We start from the raw sequence: 21982 nt of genomic DNA, 5'->3' as shown, positions 1-21982 counted from the left end.
ATATCATATATGAAAAAAAAAATTGGCAAAAGAGAATCTATCTGATGTAGTTTGAAAATAAACTTTAAGACAGCTCCCATTCATTCATTTCAGTCGGTATGTGGTTTTATTTTAACGTAGCTCTCAGTTTTTTCTTTTCTTGGCTTTTTATAGTAGTTTATTAACACTCAGCTTGCGAAGCTCCGTAATCGAAAACATCTAATTAAAATCTGAAAATCAAGCCAAATTTTAATGGGCGGAATTATTCTCTTCTACAATTTGGATCCAAGGAACCGATTTTCTGGTACCCGTTGTGACGTCATACGCGGGTCTTTTGTGTCACGGTCTTAAGTCAAAATCGCTTTTGAACCCGCACGAGCAATCAACAACTCAGTCGGTCTCTAAAAATGGCCATGCCATTTTGGTCATTTTTACGCACTTCGATTCTTTTCGCCACCACCTTTTCATTCTCTCAAACCCAAATATTCACAGCCCTGATTCACATGACAGATTTTGTAGTACTGGAACAAAGCTTCTATTCATATTTGGAAGAGTATTTAGAGAACAACCCTTCTGCTTCGTCCGAATTTCACCGGTTTGCACACCTTGTCAGCCAACATGTGAAAGATATTGAAGACGATGACATGGAAGTATTTCTTGGACATCCTGTCAATTCGTATTTGCTTGTACGCCGTTTTCTACGCGATTGGAGAATCGTCATGGAAGAATTGGATGCGACAGATCCCGTCGGTAAAGGTAACGAATAATCTTTCCAGTCCTTTCAAAAACAACAAAGAAAGTTTTTGTCAGTAAATAAAAATCATCTTTTTAATTGATTGATCCTATAATGTTGGTAAGGACGGAATTGTTCTTTGTTGTTCTATTACAGCTAGATACATCATAATTTCAAGTAAATACCAAAATGATAATTCAATTATGTTGTACAAACAGTTGTCTATATTCCCACTCAGTTTGTATACAACAAACTGTATTTTGCACTTTTTTGCAAAGCTGTACATATACCCTATTGATCTGGCTGATCCGGATAGATTGAAACTAAAATTGTAATAAATATCGTTTCAAGACTATGTGCAGTGAAGCACGCGCGCTGCACTCAAGAGACTACAGAAGACTCGGGTACCAGCTTATATCATTTGTCAAGAAACTTTCAAAGAAGTCACTGCTGCCTAATGTTACGTTTTCATGAGAGAACTCTAAATATGTGTTGGGAGGATGCTAAAATTGGTTAGAAAAATTACAGTACATCATTCAAATGTAAGCCTGAGACCGCAGACGTATTTCCGGCTGTCGCTTCTCTCCGAAAGGAGAGAGATAAGCGACAACCGGAAATACGTCTGCGGTCGCAGGCTTTTCAAATGTTTGGTGCTATAATTATCAACTGACCCATAACCAGTCATCAATTTATCCTTGGTTAGGCCTCATGATCAGATTTCGTGCGTTTTCTGCCTTACTTTCATACAGCGCTAATGAGGCGACTTTCACATTTTGTCCCCATGTTCTGTGTAGTTTTAACCACTGATTATCGAATGAACAAACATTTAGTCAAAATTGCAAAAGGTTTCGTGAGCTTCTAGCAAGCGTCCTAAGACGCGATAAATCTGAAGCCGTAGACCAGTTTAGTATATATCCCAAAGCTGTCACATAATTAACTACCAACACTTCAGGATGAGATATTTTCTGAAAACTCAAAACAAAACAACTTTATCTCCTGCTATCGAGGATGTTTTTTTAATTTTAACAAAACTGAACAATTTTCATTTTCCAGAACTCTCTGAGCTTCTTAAAGAACACAACTCCTCTTTTCCGGATAAACAAGATTTACAAGGCTGTGCGTTAGCAATTCTCCGGATTCAAGATGTCTATAACATCAGCGCAGAGAGAATTGCCTCCGGAAAGCTATCCCATAAGACACTTAGCCCTGAAATGGACGCAGCACACTGTCTGGAATTAGGATTTATGAGACATCAATGGGAGCAATACGAGGAAGCGTATGGATGGTTAATAGAGTCCTGGAAACGAATGAATCCGCAAGACAATAGCAGTGGAATTAGAACAAAAGACATCCTTCAGTATTTGATTTGGGCGGAGTATAAGGTAATTTAACTAGAAAACTATATGTAACTTATTACAAAATTATTTGAATAACCGGCCTGCATTGGCCCCTTGGACAGCACTGTGACATCTTCATTAACGGCAGGGAGCGAGGCTAACAATGGCAGGGAGTATATAATTGTTTTCCAGCTGCTGGCAAAGTTCAAAGAGTGGTACCAGCAACACCGCATGAGCCACTAGCTAGTTAACGTCTCTAACTGAGCTAGTAAAATAAAACTGTAAAATATATATACTTATATAACGTCTAATTTCTTTGTACTTCTCTAGTTTTCTAGTAAATTATGTAGCCTGGCCTGCCTCGAATAGCCTTGCTAACTGCAGGCAAATCCCAATGTATCTTTTGTTATATTTCCAAATTTAAATAAAGTTGAAGTTGAAGTTAAAGTTGAACTAGAGTCAGCGAAATTTTTATTCCCTTCCGATAAAATATCTTTCTTTTCTATGAGTTCGGCACTAAATACTCCATCCCGTTTTAAGCTGACTGGGAACAGCATCGGAAAAGGAGAAAAAGAGTCAAGATTGAGAGAGATTATGCACGATTCACACAGTAAAATCGATGATATCTGGTCGTTTCGCCCGCAGGTTGATTCGCCCGGTGTGTGTTTGTCGTTAGTTAGGCCTCAGAAAAAGGAATAATCATGGGACGACTGTGACTGCACATGTGGAATCCAAGGTTAACTTAAATAACATCTCGGGGAAGTAAGTCCATCATGCTGTAGAGTGTTGTCTAGCGAATGCTTTCGGGCGAATCGACTTTCGGACGAAACGACCTCAATTCAATTCGTTTAGGTTAAAGATCGTTATTCACTAATACTTGTCCACACTGCAAATATGTGCCCGATTTCCCATTCTTCCTCTTAATATCAGGCATGTTCGTCCTTATTCCTAGCCTGAGAGCACGCTTCCCTGGGTTCCCCGGGGGGTGACAGAGGTGGGGGACCGGGAGGGAAAAGAGAAAGAGAGACGTGACTGCAAGCTCACCTTCCTTTCTCGCCCCGCCGCCAGAGCGCCCCGGAGAGCTTGCCCGCAGGCTACCTTATTCCCCATATCTGGTTAGTTTCATGTCCTTTAATTTGCCATGTTCACAAATGCGTTGACTGCAAGATAAACTAAAATTGCACCGTGTCATGATCAGGTATGAAAAAAACCCTAGCTTACCATAGTAATGTATGAGCTACAATTTTTTTGCACTGGTTTAAGTTAAGAGAAAATACATCAGATATCGAATAACTTTACTTTCCTCTCCTTCCAGACGGGTAGAATTGAAAGCGCTCTTAATCATACCAACGAATTGCTCAAAGAAGGTATGGTACTTTGATTGATTATGAACCCTCATCAAGTTAAACCCAGATACATGTTTCCTGCCACCTCACAGAAGTTTTGGTGCGAATTCATGACACGGGAAACGCAACTCTTTTCCATCTCCTAATAGATATTTCCAGGGAACAGCCTGGAACCATTATATATAAATCCAAAGGCGCATTTACAGCCCGTTCACTCGTTTCGGTAGTAACTGGCGGGTTCTTTGCTCGCATGTGAGTCCTTTTTCCCTATATAGTAAACTATGTTTGTGAGTTCCAACATGCACGAAACAGCTGGCTACCTCTGCAGGGATGATATGGCTCTGCGCATGCGTTAGGTACTTAACTACTGGCCATCCAACGGAGTTCCAAGAAAGAGTTTGGTTCTGTGGGTATTTTTTCTTTTTGAGTTTGGTCTTACCGTTATTTCCAAAGGATTACTACTCTACGTTATTTAATAGGTTTATTTAATATTGCTTTATTTTAAAAAATGCAATAAAGGCGAACTTGCAGCAAGATTAACAAATCCATTCAAGTGACATTATATGTGTTTAGTTTTTGCTTAGATTTTTTATTATTCTGTTTTAGAACCTGACGATGAAGTATTACATCAAAACAAGATGTACTTCGAAGACAGAGTGCGTAAGATGAAGGATGGAGAGTTAAGTGAGGAAGAACGTGATACTGAGGATGAAGAAGAAAAATCTGATGCTAGCAAGAAAGTAAAATCAAAAGAAGAATACATATTGCGTTATGAGCAACTTTGCAGAGGCAATTCAAGTAAGGTACAAAAATATTTTTAGTGCTCTGAACACGCGACCCATGCAAAAAAAAATGTATCATCGGATAAAGTACTATGATCATTAAGGTTACCCACAATTTGAGGAGCTGTGGAAGCCTAACGATACAAGAGCGCGAACGGAAATGTAAGCTAATCGCGAGAATTTCATGAGCGCGAAGAAGGACAAAAAGCTGCACGGATATCCAAAGCCGGTTCGGAATATTTTGACCACAGCGGCATAAAATGAAGAAGAGGTTATTTAATGAATAGCTAGGATAATAAATGAAGGTAGAATGGAAGGAAGTAATGATAACTTTGACGTATTCGCCAAAACCCTTTGGTTTTTATAGAGTCAAGCTGACCAAGATAAGCTGACATGCTACTACTACGACAAAGATCCTTTGCTACTCATCAAACCCGTAAAAGTTGAGATGGCAAATCTGGAACCAGATATTTACCTTCTACACGACATCATCCGAGATTCAGATATTGAATTTATTAAAAACCTTGCTGCTCCAAGGGTAGGCTTATACCAACTTATTTACGGAACGCTTGACACTTGCTAGAAGATAGCTTATAGAAGGTCCTTATCTTTTCTTGAGTAGCACCATGAAAAGAAAAGTTCAACAAGCTTGTTCGTTTCGACCTTTTGCATTAACGGTGGTACCGTAATATTCCGAAAATAAGCCCCTCCATGTATAAGCCTCTCCAAATATAAGCCCCCCAAATTCGTAACGCAAAAAACCCTCTCTTAAATCGTCCCTCGAAATATAAGCCCCCCTGGGGGCTTGTACTTGGAAATTACCCTCAAATACAAAGTAAAACAAAGTAAAAACGGTAAATTTCCTTCCAACTATAAGGCTAGCCCAATCGATTTTGAAACGCAAATTTCCCTCCATAGATAAGCCCCTCAAAAAGGGCCTTTGAAAAATATAAGCCCAGGGGCTTATTTTCGGAATTTTATGGTATTTGTTTTTACTGTGTTTGGTTTGTTCCTTCCTTTTCAAAAACACAATTCACTTCGTTGACCCTGCGATTTCCCACAAAAAAGCGCGGGTCTAACCCATAAAAGTCTGCGCACACGAAGGTTCCCTTGCGCGCGGCTACGGAGAGAAAATCACGTGACCACCTTAACTTTTCAGTCACACAGTTTATAGGTCTCGACTGGTGTGTGCCTTTGGTGTGAGCGGGCTTCTGCTACAGTAAGCTGAAACTTATGATGATGATGATAATGATAATAATAATAATAATTATAATAATAATAGTAATAAATTGTCTAAATTATTGAATAGTAATAATGATAATGATGGTCATGACGATGATGATAAATTATCTAAATTTTTCATTATTTATGCATTGTCTTAGCTTCAGAGAGCTACTGTTACAAACAGAAAAACTGGGAATCTGGAATTTGCTGATTATCGGATCAGTAAAAGGTGAAAGAGTTTAAGACAATCATACTCCTGTATATGTGCACAATAATAATTATTTAAAAAACCACCTGTCTCGCAGCTTATTGATTGAAGTTTGTTTATTTCCTCCTAACCCGGAAATTCCAATGCTGTATTTGCTAACCACCCAAAACCTCCTATTATCTCAGTGGATGGTTAGAAGATCACGAGGGAGAAGTGATTGAACGGCTGAGTTTAAAGTTAGAGGCTGTGACAGGATTGTCAACTGCCAGAATTCACAGTGAAGCGCTCCAGGTAATACAATCTCATTAGTAAACAAACAAAAACTAAACAAGCAAACAAACAAACAAACCAGTAAAAAACTTATACCTAAGGAGGAGAACGTAAGGTTGTTTTTAAAGAGAGGTATTGGATAGCTTTTCATTTATTGAGAACAGTCTCTAGTTTTTAGGCTTTCTTCTTACAAACCTGAGAGTTACTGGGGATATATACTCATAACGGTGTGGTCTTTTACTTAATTACGTTCCATAAACAATGTTAGCCTAATATTTAATTTTACCAAATTAGTTTATTTAAAGAACTTAATATAAGTGCTCCTAAAATGAAAGAGTGCGCAGCTAATGGAGGGTGAGCTTTCTCAGAATTGTTATTCAGTCTTGAGGTACCCACTTGCGGTTTCAGCAAAGCATAAATTATCTAGAGCGGTTTTCACTTGACTGTCGTAAAACCAAAACCAAAGTAAATACACTAGCCAACCAAAGGGCGTAGTAAAACCAAAACCAAAACCAAAACCAGTCCCTTTCGACAGTCAAGTGAAAACCGCTCTATTATCAATTTACAGGTTGTTAATTACGGTATTGCTGGACAATACGAACCACACGTGGATCATGCTATGGTAAACATCCAACTCTTTAGCAGTTTCTAAATTTTTAGTTAACTCAGTCAGGTCACATTACGCAAAAATATCTCATCTAAAAGTAAACACTTCGCTAAGGATGTCAGGTATACTTTTACCATGGTAATGCTTGCCTAGTTCCCAGACCCAGTTAGTCCGCGCGGACTATGTTTTGTGCTATTCGTTTCGGATACTGGATCGAGATAATTGAACGAGAAGTCCTGGGAAAATGTTTTACAGGACAAGTTAATGGTATTTTCAAGTTTGAAGATGTTTAGTTTAAGCTTATACTTTTTAAAATTATAATAACTCTCTGATGATTTTATGCAAGTTAGGTTCTGGGTTATGACTTGACAAGTTTGAGATTTATCATATACTCTTTCTCTGTATGTGGTTCAAGCCCTTATCTGATTCATGACGTTAGGATGTATGACGAAAGACTAGCTTGAGAAAACAGTCGACGTTTCGCGACACCACCACTGGTTTCCCGGCGACATGAAATCTGAGAAACGAGCATACTGATGACGTGTCACTACCCAGATCTGGGTTGCGACACGTTATCAGTATGGAGTTTCTGTGCTCGTTTCTCGGACGTCATTTCGCGGCCGGGGAAACCGCGTCGCGAAATGACGGCTGTTTTCCGGCTCAGGCTATGGAAGGACTATAGACATATATTTGTTAACAGGTTTTTATTCCCTTTTAAAAGAGCAACAAATCAGCTATTCTCAGAATGGGAATGGGCAATAGGATCGCCACCGTTTTGATATATGTAAGTATCCCATATTAAAGTAGGCACTTAATTTGAGTATCAAAGTATTAAGCACGAAAGTGCTATTTCTACTTCTCCTACTGGAGACGGGGCTACCATCTTACGTGGTCATCCGAGCCCATGAAGGTCTAGCCGTTTGCACACAGGGCAAAGTTAGTACCTTTATTTCTCAGCTATTTTAAGACGCTGAGTATTGGTCCTGCTCTGCAATCATCAAGCGCTCTACCGACTCGGAGCTAATCCTGCTCGGTTTCAAATTATGTGTATATCTGTCTTCTTGGCCAGTCTATCAATGAGGTTATGAAATGAGAAGATATGGCAAAATCACCTTTGATATGAGCTTTGGGTAGAAATACAACAGTAAATATTTGTATGTGTACTCTCTGTTGCACAATCCAAATAAACTTGGAAGTTTTTAAAATCTTGTTTGCTCATCATTTAGTGTCTTTTGTATGTTTCCTTAGATGACAGATGTGGAAGCTGGCGGTTCCACCGTTTTTCTAGATGCAAAAACGATAATCAAACCGCAAAAGGTGACAATTAAATAACAAACAAATCGTTTGTACCTGGTAGAACTGGTAGAAAAAGTGTTGATAAGAATACTGTCTCTAGGGTTGTAAATCATGGTTTGCTTGGTTAACAGAAACGTAAATAAAATGCTACATGTACAGTGCGCTTGAAGTGAGCGTTTTTTTTTCGGTGCAATTCGTTAATTAAAAAAACTAAGGTATTTGGTAACCTACCGTAATTATTCGAATAAGCGCCCAACCTCGAATTAGCGCCCACCTCGAATAATCGTCCATCCTAAAGGCAGAAAAAGTTAGAAGCACCCAGCCTCGAATAAGCACCCACCCCCTCCTCTCAATCAAACTCAAAAAAGCGCTCACCCCCACCTCACCCAGTCGAGTGAATAAATTCTAATAAGAGACTTCCCTTAGGACGGAGTTTTCTTCAGAGTATTTTACAGAAACCTTGCTTTGTTACTTCTTCGCGTTTTGTTATTAGCACTTATTGTTTTGTTGCAAAATAAACATACTTCACTTGCTGAAAATGGTGAAAATTTAATAAGCGCCCACCTCGAATAAGTGCCCACTCTCAAGGTCCAAAAATTTAATAAGCGCCCCGGGCGGTTAATCGAATAAATACAGTATTCCACGATCCAAGATATTAATGTTTAGAAGTCGTGACAATTGATGCGTAAAACGCTGGGAGTTTGGGGAGAGCGAAGGTGCTACCTCCCCTTCCCCAGATCACGCGTGTCCGATATTTTCGCTTGACTTGTTTCGCGCGCGACCTCTCTACTATCTGAGAGCCTGGCACTAGCTATGACTTGGGTTCATTAATTATTCATAACTTTGTTTGGCAGGGCACTGCTGCCTTCTGGTACAATCTTCTCAAATCAGGAGAGCCTGATGCATCGACACTACATGCAGCCTGTCCAGTTATAGTTGGCACAAAATGGGGTGGGTATACATACTCATCAATGATGGCTTGAGATTTTCTCCTCCGAAGAGGCTTCGTTGTGTCATAAGGAGGACTAGGGAGAGGAGAAAATTCACCATTTTCACATAGACCACAATGCACCTTGTTTACCCCGCCTTCCCTTAATTCCCCCCACCCACCCACTCCACTGAAACAAATGCATAACCATTGTCTTTGATTCTTCTTGGGACGATTGTAATTGTAATACCTAGGAGAAAAAAATGGAAAAAAATGTTTGTGCAAAATTTTGGTGAGGGGAGGGGAGGGGGTGGCTAACAAGTCGCGTTATGGTCTATGTAAAAATGGTGAATGAAAGCCCGCGAAGGACGACATCGTCCAGCGAGCACTTACTGTTTTTTAATTACTACTATTATATTGCTAGTATAGAATATCCGGGGGGGTTCTGTAGTGGAGAGAGGGCCAGGTAACGAACAGAGTCTTTTGGTTGTCTGGTGGCTATTTGGTGTCAATATAGCCCAGTAGTCATGCAATGTGTTCCTCAGTTCCTACTTCAAATATTTGCAAATGACGTATTTTCCTTTTTTTCAGTGTGCAACAAGTGGATTCACGAATATGGGCAAGAGTTCCGTCGGAGATGTGGCAAAACTCCTGAAGAAGAGTAATTTATGCGTTTTTTGGCAGCGCAACATAGAAATGTTCCCAGGCATGGGAGTGGGGCCTTATTCTGCTCGAAAGCGGAATTGAAACTTCATCCGGCCTGAATGAACGATCAAAAGAAGAGACGGCTTTCCCATAAGAAGAAAGAAGAAACCGACCAATGCGTTGTAGAATTCTCTTAAGAAGGAACTTTGAGAAATTATCTTTGATCCCTCGTTCAGTTCGTGCCACTGAAGCTCAAGCCAAACGTTTGGCTAGGAGAAAACTAGTTCCGTCTAATTTAATTTGTTAAAGTAAACTAGCATGGTACATTACTTTTTCACGAAAAACAAAATGATTGAAATAAAAATTAAATTACACTGACTACTTTTTCGTCTTATACTCTGGATCGGGATCGTGTTATCGGAGGCGGCGACGTTACAGTTAAGAAACGCGTTATTGAGTAAAGAAAGGCTGGTATGGAAACATGCATTAGCTTTCAATGAGTTTAAACTAAAGAAATTTAAAAGTTAAATGGATGCCAAGATAGAGGAGAATAAGTCCCTAAAACGAATTTCCTCAACTCGTCAGCAGTTATTCTATTTTCTTGGATTGTACGTAGACATCGTTTTTTTTTTTCATGGTAAATTAAGCCTATAAGAGTATCATTGATTGCCGAAACATTGTTGCCCTTTCAAATATTTTTAATGAATTTGATGGAGAAAATTCATCTCCACTCGTGTCGCCAAGGGTAACATTTTATTACTGGCCATTTGAAAATATTTGTTCTAGTTCGACGTCATGTTAACTTCATCCATTCATGGTTTTCCTTCTCCATTTTCTCCTTTTTTTTCGGATAAAGGAATACTGTTGACAAACTTCCATCAAGCATCAATTGAAATCATCGCCACCTGATCTTGAGATATTCTGGTCTTGTCACTGAGTTTATCAGTTTGGATTTCTTCACTAAAAGGAAAAAATTCTTATCTTGTCACAGGGGTTAATTTAATGACAGGATGCGCATAGTCTTACATTGGGTTTAAGTGTAGTATTTCGGATATGAGCAATTAATTGCTGCCCCATTATGCGAACAAGTGGCTTTCACTTTGATCCATATTTGCCAAGCCCTTTGTTGAAACGTGTAACATTAGATAACAATGTAGATCACAAGGGGAGACCGAATGTGACGGAAGGCTTTTCCACTTTGAAAAGAATTTAAGGCTCAATGGGAACTCGGTGCTTGACTCACGATAAAACTGGGGAAAACTAGACTCAAATGGCAACTCGCTTGCGGGGAAGAGCCTTCACTTCTCCGTAGGACCGGGATCTGACCACTAACTGGTACAGCAGTAGATAAAACAGAACTAAACTTGGTTCCAACAGCGTTTATTCTTCAGCGGATCAAACAGCAATAACTCGGCTAGGACACGGCGAAATAATCGACGATGTAATTGAAAAATCAGTTCAAAGCAACTTACTTATATATGATTTTTACAACCATTGAAGACAAAAGAATACAATAGAAATATATTAAAACAGATATCACTTAGAGTTAAATGAAAACTAAATACAAATTCTATTTTTAACCTGAAATCTTTTGTTACTGTTGCTATTTTAGAAAGTAAAAGTACTGAGACAAAGACCTAGCCAGGTCAGCAAAACAGCGTTTATGTGCAAAGTGTTACAATATGAATAAAATTGCAAGTTAAGGTATCGGCTGTTTAAACAGGACAAGCGCAGGCTAATTGGAAGTTTTCACTTTAAACGAAAACCGATCTAATTTTTAAATTACAAGACAGCAAAACCTTTCATATTCAAAATTCGGTTATCACCTCTCCTTAACTAACAACTTAATGAAATATACTTTTGCAAATAAATATAACTAAGTTGCAATTAGAACAAGGTACACCTGTATCAAAGGCGTTACCATGAATAGATGTCGTCTGGTAGTTAAATCACGAAAAATAGACTGAAGTCAAATAAACCATTATTAAGAAATTAGGTATTCTTTCAAGAGTCAACATTGACGTAAAATGTATATAATTGAAAAGAGAACGAGCAATTAGTTTTGTTTGTTAAGGAACACTGTTGGCTTTTTTTTATGATTATTACCTAGCACTGACACAAAGCAAATGAAACAAAGGATAATAAAAATGGCACGAGCCTTTTTGCGGAGCTAAAACTTATTTATGCAAATTCAGTATGAATTACTAAGAACAACGTCAAAACGAATATTTGAAAGCTATATATGATATTCGAGGCAAATAAAGAATTCATGGAAAATCTCTCCTTACACGAAATAATATAATCAAAAGAGCTATCATAATTAGCCTTCCAGCATTTTCTAAAAGTTACTAATTTAAAATATCAGTGTTCAGAAAGAACACCTGCATGGTTGATAATCATGGATTACATGTTTTCAGTCTAATTCTGCTTAACATTTTGTCGAACCTGCAGTTACTGTTTAATTCTGGTAGCCACGAAAGGATATCCACAAAAGATAGCCACAAAAGGACATCATATGTGAAAAAGGTTTAGCAAAAGAGAATCTATCTGATGTAGTTTGAAAATAAACTTTAAGACAGCTCTCATTCATTCATTTCAGTCGGTATAATGTGGTCTTATTTTAACGTAGCTCTCAGTTTTTTTCTTTTCGTGGTTTTTTATAGTAGTTTATGAACACTCAGCTTGCGAAGCTCCGTAATCGAAAACATCTAATTAAAATCTGATAATCAAGCCAAATTTTAATGGGTGGAATTGTTCTCTTCGATAATTTGGATCCAAGGAACCGATTTTCTGGTACCCGTTGTGATATCACACGCGGGTCTTTTGTGTCATGGTCTTCAGCCAAAATCGGTTTTGAACACCGCACGAGCAATCAACAACTCAGTCGGTCTCTAAAAATGGTCATGCCATTTTGGTCAATTTTACGCACTTCGATTCTTTTCGCCACCACCTTTTCATTCTCTCAAACCCAAATATTCACAGCCCTGATTCACATGACAGATTTTGTAGGACTGGAACAAAGCTTCTATTCATATTTGGAAAAGTATTTACAGAATAAACCCTCTGCTTCGTCCGAATTTCACCAGTTTGCACACCTTGTCGGCCAACATGTGAAAGATATTGAAGACGACGACATGGAAGTATTTCTTGGACATCCTGTCAATTCGTATTTGCTTGTACGCCGTTTCTTACGCGATTGGAGAATCGTCATGGAAAAATTGGCTGCGATAGATCCTGTCGGTAAAGGTAACGAATAATCTTTCCAGTCCTTTTAACAAGAACAACAAAGAAAGTTATTTTTGTCAGTAAATGAAAATCACCCTTTCAATTGATTAATCCTATAGTGTTGGTAAGGACGGAATTGTTCTTTGTTGTTCTATTACAGCTAGATACATCGTAATTTCAAGTAAATACCAAAATGATAATTTGATTATGTTGTACAAACAAGTGTTCGTATTCCCACTCATGCAGTTTGTATCCATAACAGGGTTTAAAGAGAAAGAAGAAATTTAATCAATCTCAACACTGAAAAAAAGTCCAAACTTGAAGCATTTATACAACAAACTGTATTTTGCACTATTTGCAAAGCTGTGCATATACACTATTGATCTGGCTAATCCGGATAGTTTGAAACTAAAATTGTAATAAATATCGTTTCAAGAACCATGTGAAGCAAACCACGTGCGCTGTACTCACGAGACTACAGAAGACTCGGGTACCAGCTTATATGATTTGTCAAGAAATTTTCAAAGAAGTCACTGCTGCCTAATGTTACGTTATTGTGAGAGAACTCTAAATATGTGTTTGGAGGATGCTATGTTCTGTGTAGTTTTAACCACTGATTATCGAATGAACAAACATTTAGTAAAATTGCAAAAGGTTTCGTGAGCTTCTAGCAAGCGTGCTAAGACGCGATGAATCTGAAGCCGTAGACCAGTTTAGTATATATCCCAAAGCTGTCACACCGTTAACTATCAACATTTAAGGATGAGATATTTTCTGAAAACTCAAAACAACTTTATCCTCTGCCATAGAGGATGTTTTTTTAATTTTAAAAAAAAACTGAACAATTTTCATTTTCCAGAACTCTTTGAACTTATAAAAGAACACAACTCCTCTTTTCCGGATAAACAAGATTTACAAGGCTGTGCGTTAGCAATTCTCCGGATTCAAGATGTCTATAACATCAGCGCCGAGAGAATTGCCTCCGGAAAGCTATCCCATAAAACGCTTAGCCCTGAAATGGACGCAGCACACTGCCTGGAATTAGGAGTTATGAGAAATCAATGGGAACAATACGAGGAAGCGTATGAGTGGTTAATAGAGGCCTGGAAACGAATGAATCCGCAAGACAATAGCAGTGGAATTACAACAAAAGAAGTCCTCCAGTATTTGTTTTGGGCGGAGTATAAGGTAATTTAACTAGAAAACTATATGTAACTTATTACAAAATTAATTGAATAACCGGCCTGCATTGGCCCCTGGGACAGCACTGTGACATCTTCATTAACGGCAGGGAGCCTTAAGGCTAACAATGGGACAGAATATATTGTTTTCCAGCTGCTGGCAAAATTCAAAGAGTGGTACCAACAACTCGGCTTTAGCCACTAGTTAAGGTCTCTAACTGAACTCAGGGGCACCCAACGAGAATATAGTTCAAAACCACTTAAACATAGCATTGTTTAACTTATTTTAGTATTAAAAGGTAGATATAGGTATATTTTTATCCCCTAAAAATTTTTCATTTGTTCGGATCAAGTTGTTAGCCGAAAGTCTAGTGATCCGAAGATTATAGGGGTCAAAACTCAGCTGAAAACTTACCTTTTCGAAAATTTCAGCCAGAAAAAAGGCTTCCGAAAATTTAGGGTAAAAAGCTGTTAAAAATGGGCAATTGTACCATTTTTTACATGTTCCACAATCCTAGGAGAGGCAGGCAAGCAAGAAATTTTACTGAACGAATGTTCCGAAAATTCTAGATCTCAAATCGTCTTCCGAACAGATATTTTCCGAAAATTGACGTTGGGTGCCCCTGTGAACTAGTGTCAGAAGAATTTTACTCCCTTCCGATAAAATATCTTTCTTTACTATGAGTTCGGCCCTAAATACTCCATCCCGCTTTAAGCTGACTGGGAACAGCATCGGAAAAGGAGGAAAAGGGTCAAAATTGAGAGAGATTATGCACGATTCACGCAGTAAAATCGTTGATATCTGGTCGTTTCGCCCGCAGGTTGATTCGCCCGATGTGTATTTGTCGTTAGTTAGGCCTCAGAAAAAGGAATAATCATGGAACGACTGTGACTGCACATGTGGAGTTCAAGGTTAACTAAAATAACATCTATAGCTGGGGGAAGTAAGTCCATCGTGTTGTAGAGTGTCGTCTAGCGAACGCTTTCGGGCGAATCGGACTTTCGGACGAAACGGCCTCAATTCAGTTCGTTTAGGTTAAAGATCATTATTCACTAATGCTTGTCCACACCGCAAATATGTGCCCGATCTCCCATTCTTCCTCTTAATCTCCGGCATAATCGTCCCTATTCCTAGCCTGCGAGAAATCTTTCCCGGGTTTCCGGGGATACGGGAGTGGGGGAGGGAAAAGAGGAAGAGAGACGTGACTGCAAGCTCTCCTTCCTTTCTCGCCCCGCCGCCAGAGCGCCCCGGAGAGCTTGCTCGCAGGCTACCTTATTCCCCATATCTGGTTAGTTTCATGTCCTTTTATTTGCCATGTTCACAATGCGTTGACTGCAAGATAAACTAAAATTGCACCGTGTCATGATCAGGTATGAAAAAAACCCAATGTATGAGCTACAATTTTTTGTCACACTGGTATAAGTTAAGGGAAAATACATCAAATATCGAATAACTTTACTTTTCTCTCATTCCAGACGGGTAGAATTGAAAGCGCTCTTAATCATACCAACGAATTGCTCAAAGAAGGTATGGTACTATGATTTATTATGAACCCTCATCAAGTTAAACCTAGATGCCTGTTTCCTGCCACCTCACAGAATTTTTGGCGCGAATTCATGACACGGGAAACGCAACTCTTTCCCATCTCCTAACAGATTTTTCCAGGGAACAGCCTGGAACCATTGTAAACCCAAAGGCGCATTTACAGCCCGGCAGGTTCTTAGCTCGCATGTGAGTCCTTTTCCCCTATATAGTAAACTATGTTGGTGAGTTCCAACACGCACCAAACAGCTGGCTCTGCGCATGCGTTAGGTACTTAAGTACTGGCCATCCAACTGGCCATCCCACGGAGTTCCACAAAAGAGTTTGGTTCTGTGGGTATTTTTTCTTTTTGAGTTTGGTCTTACCGTTATTTCCATAGGATTACTACTCCACGTTATTTAATAGGTTTAGTTAATATTGCTCTATTATGTTAAAAAATGCAGTAAAGGCGATATTCCAGCGGGATTAAAAAATCCATTCAAGTGACATTGTATGTGTTTAGTTTTTACTTAGATTTTTTATTATTCTCTTTTAGAACCCGACGATGAAGTATTACAACAAAACAAGATGTACTTCGAAGACAGAGTGCGTAAGATGAAGGATGGAGAGTTAAGTGAGGACGAACGTGATACTGAAGATGAAGAGGAAAAATCTGATGCCAGCAAGAAAGTGAAATCAAAAGAAGAATACATATTGCGTTATGAGCAACTTTGCAGAGGCAATTCAAGTAAGGTACAAAAATAGTTTTCGTGCTCTGAACACGTTAGCCATTTAAAAAAATGTATCATAGGATAAAGAATAGTTAGTTGAGTGGAATGGTTATGAAACCCGTCAGACTCCTTTGTTATATGTTTTTGTGGACCTGAAAGTGCACAACGTTCAAAAGAATTCCTATCATTTTGATTGTATTGACCAATAAAAACGTTGCATTAATTTATTCCGTAACAATTTGCCAACAGAAAACAAAGGATTGTGCACTTTCAGGGTGCTTCCAACATAAACTGCGGTACTGTTGTTTTTATCATTGATGTTTGCCGCTTTTCATAATCAGTCTCCTCTAATAACTATGAATAAAGTACTTTATTATATATACACCAATGAAATACCAAGTGAGCTTTCACGCGAAAACTTGATATCTTCACATGTGAAAATAACATGTATCTTCACATGTGAAAACATCACTGTTGCTATGGCTACATAATAAATCGCACCTTTCACACCAAAAAACTATTTAAATAAAATGGTTTGTATTTTATTGGTGTTTATATAAAATAGAACATTACATGGTCGCTTGGAGATACGAAATTTTTCTCTTCTCGTGTTAACAAAAATATTTCACGACTGAGCGCAGCGAACGAGAGAAATATTTTTCAACACACGAAGAGAAATTTCGTATCTCCGCGCGGCTATATAATATCTTCTATATAATCATTAAGGTTATCCACAATTTGAGGAGCTGTGGAAGCCTAACGATACAAGAGCACAAAGAAATGTAAGCCAAGCGCGAGAATTTCATGAGTGGGAAGAAGGACAAAAAGCGGCACGGATATCCAAAGCCTGTTCAGAATATTTCGACCACAGCTTCATAAAATGAAGAAGAGGTTATTTAATGAATAGCTAGGATAATAAATGAAGGTAGAAAGGAAGGAAGTAATGATATCTTTGACGTATTCGCCAAAACCCTTTGGTTTTTATAGAGTCAAGCTGATCAAGATAAGCTGACATGCTACTACTACGACAAAAATCCTTTGCTACTCATCAAACCCGTAAAAGTTGAGATGGCAAATCTGGAACCAGATATTTACCTTCTACACGACATCATCCGAGATTCAGATATTGAATTTATTAAAAACCTTGCTGCTCCAAGGGTAGGTTTTTACCAACTTGTTTACGGCATCTTTTCTTGGGTAGCACCATGAAAAGAAAAGGTCAACAAGCTTGTTCGTTTTGACCTTTTGCATTAACGGTGGTACCGTAAAGTTACGAAAATAAGCCCCTCCATGTATAAGCCCCTCCAAATATAAGCCCCCCAAACTCGTAACGCAAAAAACCGTCCGTTAAATTGCCCCTCCAAATATAAGCCCCCCGGGGGCTTGTACTTAGAAATTTCCCTCAAATACAAACAAAACAAAGCAAAAACGGTAAATTTCCTTCCAACTATAAGGCTAGCCCAATCGATTTTGAAACGCAAATTTTCCTCCATAGATAAGCCCCTCCGAGTATAAGCCTCTCCAAAAATAAGCCCCTCAAAAAGGGCCCTTGAAAAATATAAGCCCAGGGGCCTATTTTCGGAATTTTACGGTATTTGCTTTTACCGTGTTTGGTTTGTTCCTTCTTTTTCAAAAACGCACTTCATTACGTTGGCCATGCGATTTCCTGCCAAAAAGCGCGGGCCTAGCTCATAAAAGTCTACACACACGAAGATTCCCTTGCGCACGGCTACGCAGAGAAAACCACGTGACCACCTTAACTTTTCAGCCACACAGTTTATAGGTCTCGACTGGTGTGTGCCTTTGGTGTGAGCGGGCTTCTGCTACAGTAAGCTGAAAGTAATGATGATGGTGATAATAATAATAATAATAATAATAATAATAATAATAATAATAATAATAAATTGTCTAAATTATTGAATAATAGTAATAATGATGGTGATGACGATGATGATGAATTATCTAAATTTTTCATTATTTATGCATTGTCTTAGCTTCAGAGAGCTAGTATTACAAACGGAAAAACTGGGAATCTGGAATTTGCTGATTATCGGATCAGTAAAAGGTAAAAGAGTTTAAGACAATCATACTCCTGTATATGTGCACAATAATAAATATTTAAAAAACAATCTGTGTCGCAGCTTATTGATTGAAGTTTGTTTATTTCCTGCTAACCCGGAAATTCCAATGTTGTATTTCCTAACCACCCGAAACCTCCTATTATCTCAGTGGATGGTTAGAAGATTACGAAGGAGAAGTCATTGAACGGCTGAGTTTAAAGTTAGAGGCTGTGACAGGATTGTCAACTGCCAGAATTCACAGTGAACCGCTCCAGGTAATACAATCTCATTAGCATTAGTAAACAAAAAGCTAAATAAACTAAACAAGCAAACAAACAAACCAGTAAAACGTATTCCTAAGGAAGAGAACGTAAGGTTGTTTTTACAGAGAGGCATTGGACAGCTTTTCATTTATTGAGAACAGTCTCTAGTTTTTAGGCTTTCTTCTTACAAACCTGAAAGTTACTGGGGATATATACTCATAACGGTGTGGTCTTTTACTTAATTACATTCCATAAAACAATGTTGGCCTAATATTTAATTTTACCAAATTAGTTTATTCAAAGAACTTAATACAAGTGCTCCTAAAATGAAAGAATGAACAGCTAATGGAGAGTGAGCCTTCTCAGAATTGTAATTCAAACTGAGTCTTAAGGTACCCACTTGAGGTTTCAGCAAAGCATAAATTATCTATTATCAATTTACAGGTTGTTAATTACGGTATTGCTGGACAATTCGAACCACACGTGGATCATGCCACGGTAAATATCCAACTCTGTATATCTTTATCAGTTTCTACATTTTTAGTCAACTCAGTCAGGTCAAGTGACACAACAATATTTCATCTAAAAGTAAACACTTCGCTTAGGATGTCGGCATACTTTTATCATTGTAGTACTTGCCTAGTTCCCAGACTCAATTAGTCCGCGCGGCCTATGTTCTGTGCCGTTCGTTTCGGATACTGGATCTAGATAACTGAACGAAAAGTCCTGGGAAAATGTTGTACAGGACAAGTTAATGGTATTTTCAAGTTTGAAGATGTTTAATTTAAGCTTACTTTTTAAAATTATAATAACTCTCTGATGATTTAATGCAAGTTAAGTTCTGGGTTATGACTTGACAAGTTTGAGGTTTATCATATACTCTTCCTCTGTATGTGGTTCAAGCCCTTATCTGATTCATGACGTTAGGATGTATGACGAAAGACTAGCTTGAGAAAACAGTCGACGTTTCGCGACACCACCACTGGTTTCCCGGCGACATGAAATCTGAGAAACGAGCATACTGATGACGTGTCACTACCCAGATCTGGGGAATGCTTGTGATCGGCTGAAGCAAATTTCCCACGCGGCACGACCAATCAGACTGAGTTAGCACTACCCAGATCTGGGTAGTGACGCGTCAGTATTGAGTTTGTGTGCTCTTTTCTCTGACGTAATTTCGCGGCCGGGGAAACCGCGTCGCGAAATGTCGGTTGTTTTCCGGCTCAGGCTAAGGAAGGATTATAGACATTTAGTAAATCCAGCTAGTGGTCTATTCTCAATGCTGCGGTCTGATTGGTTGAGCTACTACTAGGCTATATGTTATAGCTTACCAGTAGCGAAAAGCGCCGGCTTTGAAAACCAAAACAATGGTGGCTGAATCGCGTTTTGCTAGCTTAAGTTGTTCAGTTTGTCTCGATATTTTTGACCAACTAGTTGGGTTTCCGTTTACTAAAACAATTATTCCTCTCGACCGCTGAGTAAATAGCTATTGACTCAGAGCCCATTCGGGCGCGAGGAATAATTGTTAAATGTTTGTTAATAGGTTTTATTCCCTTTTAATAGGACAAAAAATCAGCTATTCTCAGAATGGGAATGGGCAATAGGATCGCCACCGTTTTGATATATGTAAGTATCCCATATTAAAGTAGGTATATATGTGAAAAAAATCACTTTATTTGAGTGTCAATGTATTAAGCACGAAATTACTATTTCTACTTCTCCTGCTGGAGACGGAGCCGCCATTTCACGTGGTCATCCGAGCCACGCGAAGTTATAGCCGTTTGCTAGCAGGGCAAAGTTAGTACCTTTATTTCTCAGCAATTTGAAGACCCTGAGTATTTGTCCTGCTCCAGGAATCGAAAACACAACCTCCCGCTCTGCAATCAATCATCAGGCGCTCTACCGACTGAGCTAATCCTGCCGCGGTTGCAGGTTATGTATATATCTGTGTTCTTGGCTATGGCAAAATCACCTTTGATATGAGCTTTGGGTAGAAATACAGCAGTAAATATTTGTTGTGTACTCTCCGTTGCACAATCCAAATAAACTTGGAAGTTTTTAAAATCTTGTTTGCTCATCATTTTAGCGTCTTTTGTATGTTTCCTTAGATGACAGATGTGGAAGCAGGCGGTTCCACCGTTTTTCTAGATGCAAAAACGATAATCAAACCGCAAAAGGTGATTATTAAATAACAAACAAATCGTTTGTACCTGGTAGAACTGATTCTAAAGAACTAGAAAAGCGTTGTTAAGAATACTTTCTCTAGGGTTGTTAACCGTGATTTGCTTGGTCAAAAGTCAGTGCACATGAAGTGAGCGTTTTTCTCGGTGCAATTCGTTAAAAAATTATTGAATTGGGTAGCCTATTCCAAGCTCCAAGATATTAGTGTTTAAAGATCCTAAGGCGCTATACCTCCCCTTCCCCAGATCACGTGTGTCACATTTTCGCTTGGCTTGTTTCGCACGCGACCTCTCTGCTTTTGAGAGCCTGGCACAGGCTATGAATTGGGTATATTGGGGATATGCCTTAGTCATTAATTATTCATTACTTTGTTTGGTAGGGCACTGCTGCCTTCTGGTACAATCTTCTCAAATCAGGAGAGCCTGATGCATCGACACGACATGCAGCCTGTCCAGTTATAGTTGGCACAAAATGGGGTGGGTATACATACTCATCAATGATGGCTTGAGGTTTTCTCTCTCCTAAGGTTTTTCCCCCCCTTCCCACCCCACCAAAAACAATGCATAACCATTGTCATTGATTCTTCTTGGGATGATTGTAACTGTAATACCTAGGAGAAAAAAATGGAAAAAAATGTTTGTGCAAAATTTTGGTGAGGGTAGGGGGTGGGGGGGGGGGGGGGGGTGGCTAACAAGTCGCGTTATGGTCTATGTAAAAATGGTGAATGAAAGCGCGCTGGGGACGACTTCGTCCAGCCAGCCCTTACTTTTTTAAATTATTGCTATTATTAGAATACCCAGTGGGGGTTCTGTAGCAGAGAGAGGGCCGGACAACGAACGTAGGTCCTTTGGCTGTCTGGTGGTTTTTTGGTGTCAATAGCCTAGTCGTGCAATATGTTGCTCAGTTCCTTCATCGAATACTTGCAAATGACGCATATTCCTTCCTTTCAGTGTGCAACAAGTGGATTCACGAATATGGACAAGAGTTCCGACGGAGATGTGGCAAAACTCCTGAAGAAGTGTAATGCGTTTTTTGGCAGCGCAACATAGATTAGAAATGTTCCCAGGCATGGGAGTGAGGCCTTATTCTGCTCGAAAGCAGAATTGAAACTTCACCCGGCCTGAATGAACGATCAAAAGAAGAGACGGCTTTCCCATAAGAAGAAAGAAGAAACCGACCAATGCGTGGTAGAATTCTCTTAAGAAGGAACCTTGAGAAATTATGTTTGATCCCTCGTTCACTTCGTGTCACTGGAGCTCAAGCCAAACTTTTGGTTAGGAGAAAACTAGTTCGGTCTAATTTTACTTTGTTAAAGTAAACTAGAATGGTGCATTACTTTTTTCAGAAAAACAAAATGATTAAAATAAATTAAACTGACTTCTTTTTTGTCTTATACTCTGGATCGGGATTGTGTTATTGGAGGCGGCGACGTTACTGTTAAGAAGCGCGTTATTGAGTAAAGAA

At 38.9% G+C, this 21982-nt stretch overlaps 1 protein-coding gene across 1 annotated transcript; it reads left to right on the top strand.

Moving 5' to 3' along the window:
• The first annotated feature begins 355 nt into the window (after positions 1–355).
• On the top strand, positions 356–21568 carry LOC140932377 (prolyl 4-hydroxylase subunit alpha-1-like). The gene is made up of 24 exons (XM_073382018.1): positions 356–735; positions 1766–2094; positions 3365–3416; positions 4002–4198; positions 4545–4715; positions 5560–5630; positions 5795–5900; positions 6448–6501; positions 7208–7270; positions 7735–7803; positions 8637–8733; positions 9302–9371; positions 12700–12704; positions 13440–13768; positions 15238–15289; positions 15840–16036; positions 17002–17172; positions 18009–18079; positions 18244–18349; positions 18782–18835; positions 19901–19963; positions 20446–20514; positions 20898–20994; positions 21469–21568. Exons 1-24 carry the CDS (start codon positions 387–389, stop codon positions 21540–21542), a joined length of 2916 nt encoding a protein of 971 aa, XP_073238119.1. The 5' UTR covers positions 356–386; the 3' UTR covers positions 21543–21568.
• Positions 21569–21982: the final 414 nt, after the last annotated feature.

Source organism: Porites lutea, chromosome 1, assembly GCF_958299795.1.
Source record: "Porites lutea chromosome 1, jaPorLute2.1, whole genome shotgun sequence".
Lineage (NCBI taxonomy): Eukaryota > Metazoa > Cnidaria > Anthozoa > Scleractinia > Poritidae > Porites > Porites lutea.
Note: the sequence above shows the minus strand (reverse complement) of the source record. Positions and strands in the feature narration are given on the sequence as shown.

Excerpts from the sequence above, each read along its gene's own strand:
- LOC140932377 (XM_073382018.1), top strand. The coding sequence starts at position 387 with ATGGCCATGCCATTTTGGTCATTTTTACGCACTTCGATTCTTTTCGCC. Across the intron at positions 3,417-4,001 it reads CAACGAATTGCTCAAAGAAG|AACCTGACGATGAAGTATTA; the intron begins GTATGGTACTTT and ends ATTCTGTTTTAG. Across the intron at positions 13,769-15,237 it reads TGTTTTGGGCGGAGTATAAG|ACGGGTAGAATTGAAAGCGC; the intron begins GTAATTTAACTA and ends CTCTCATTCCAG.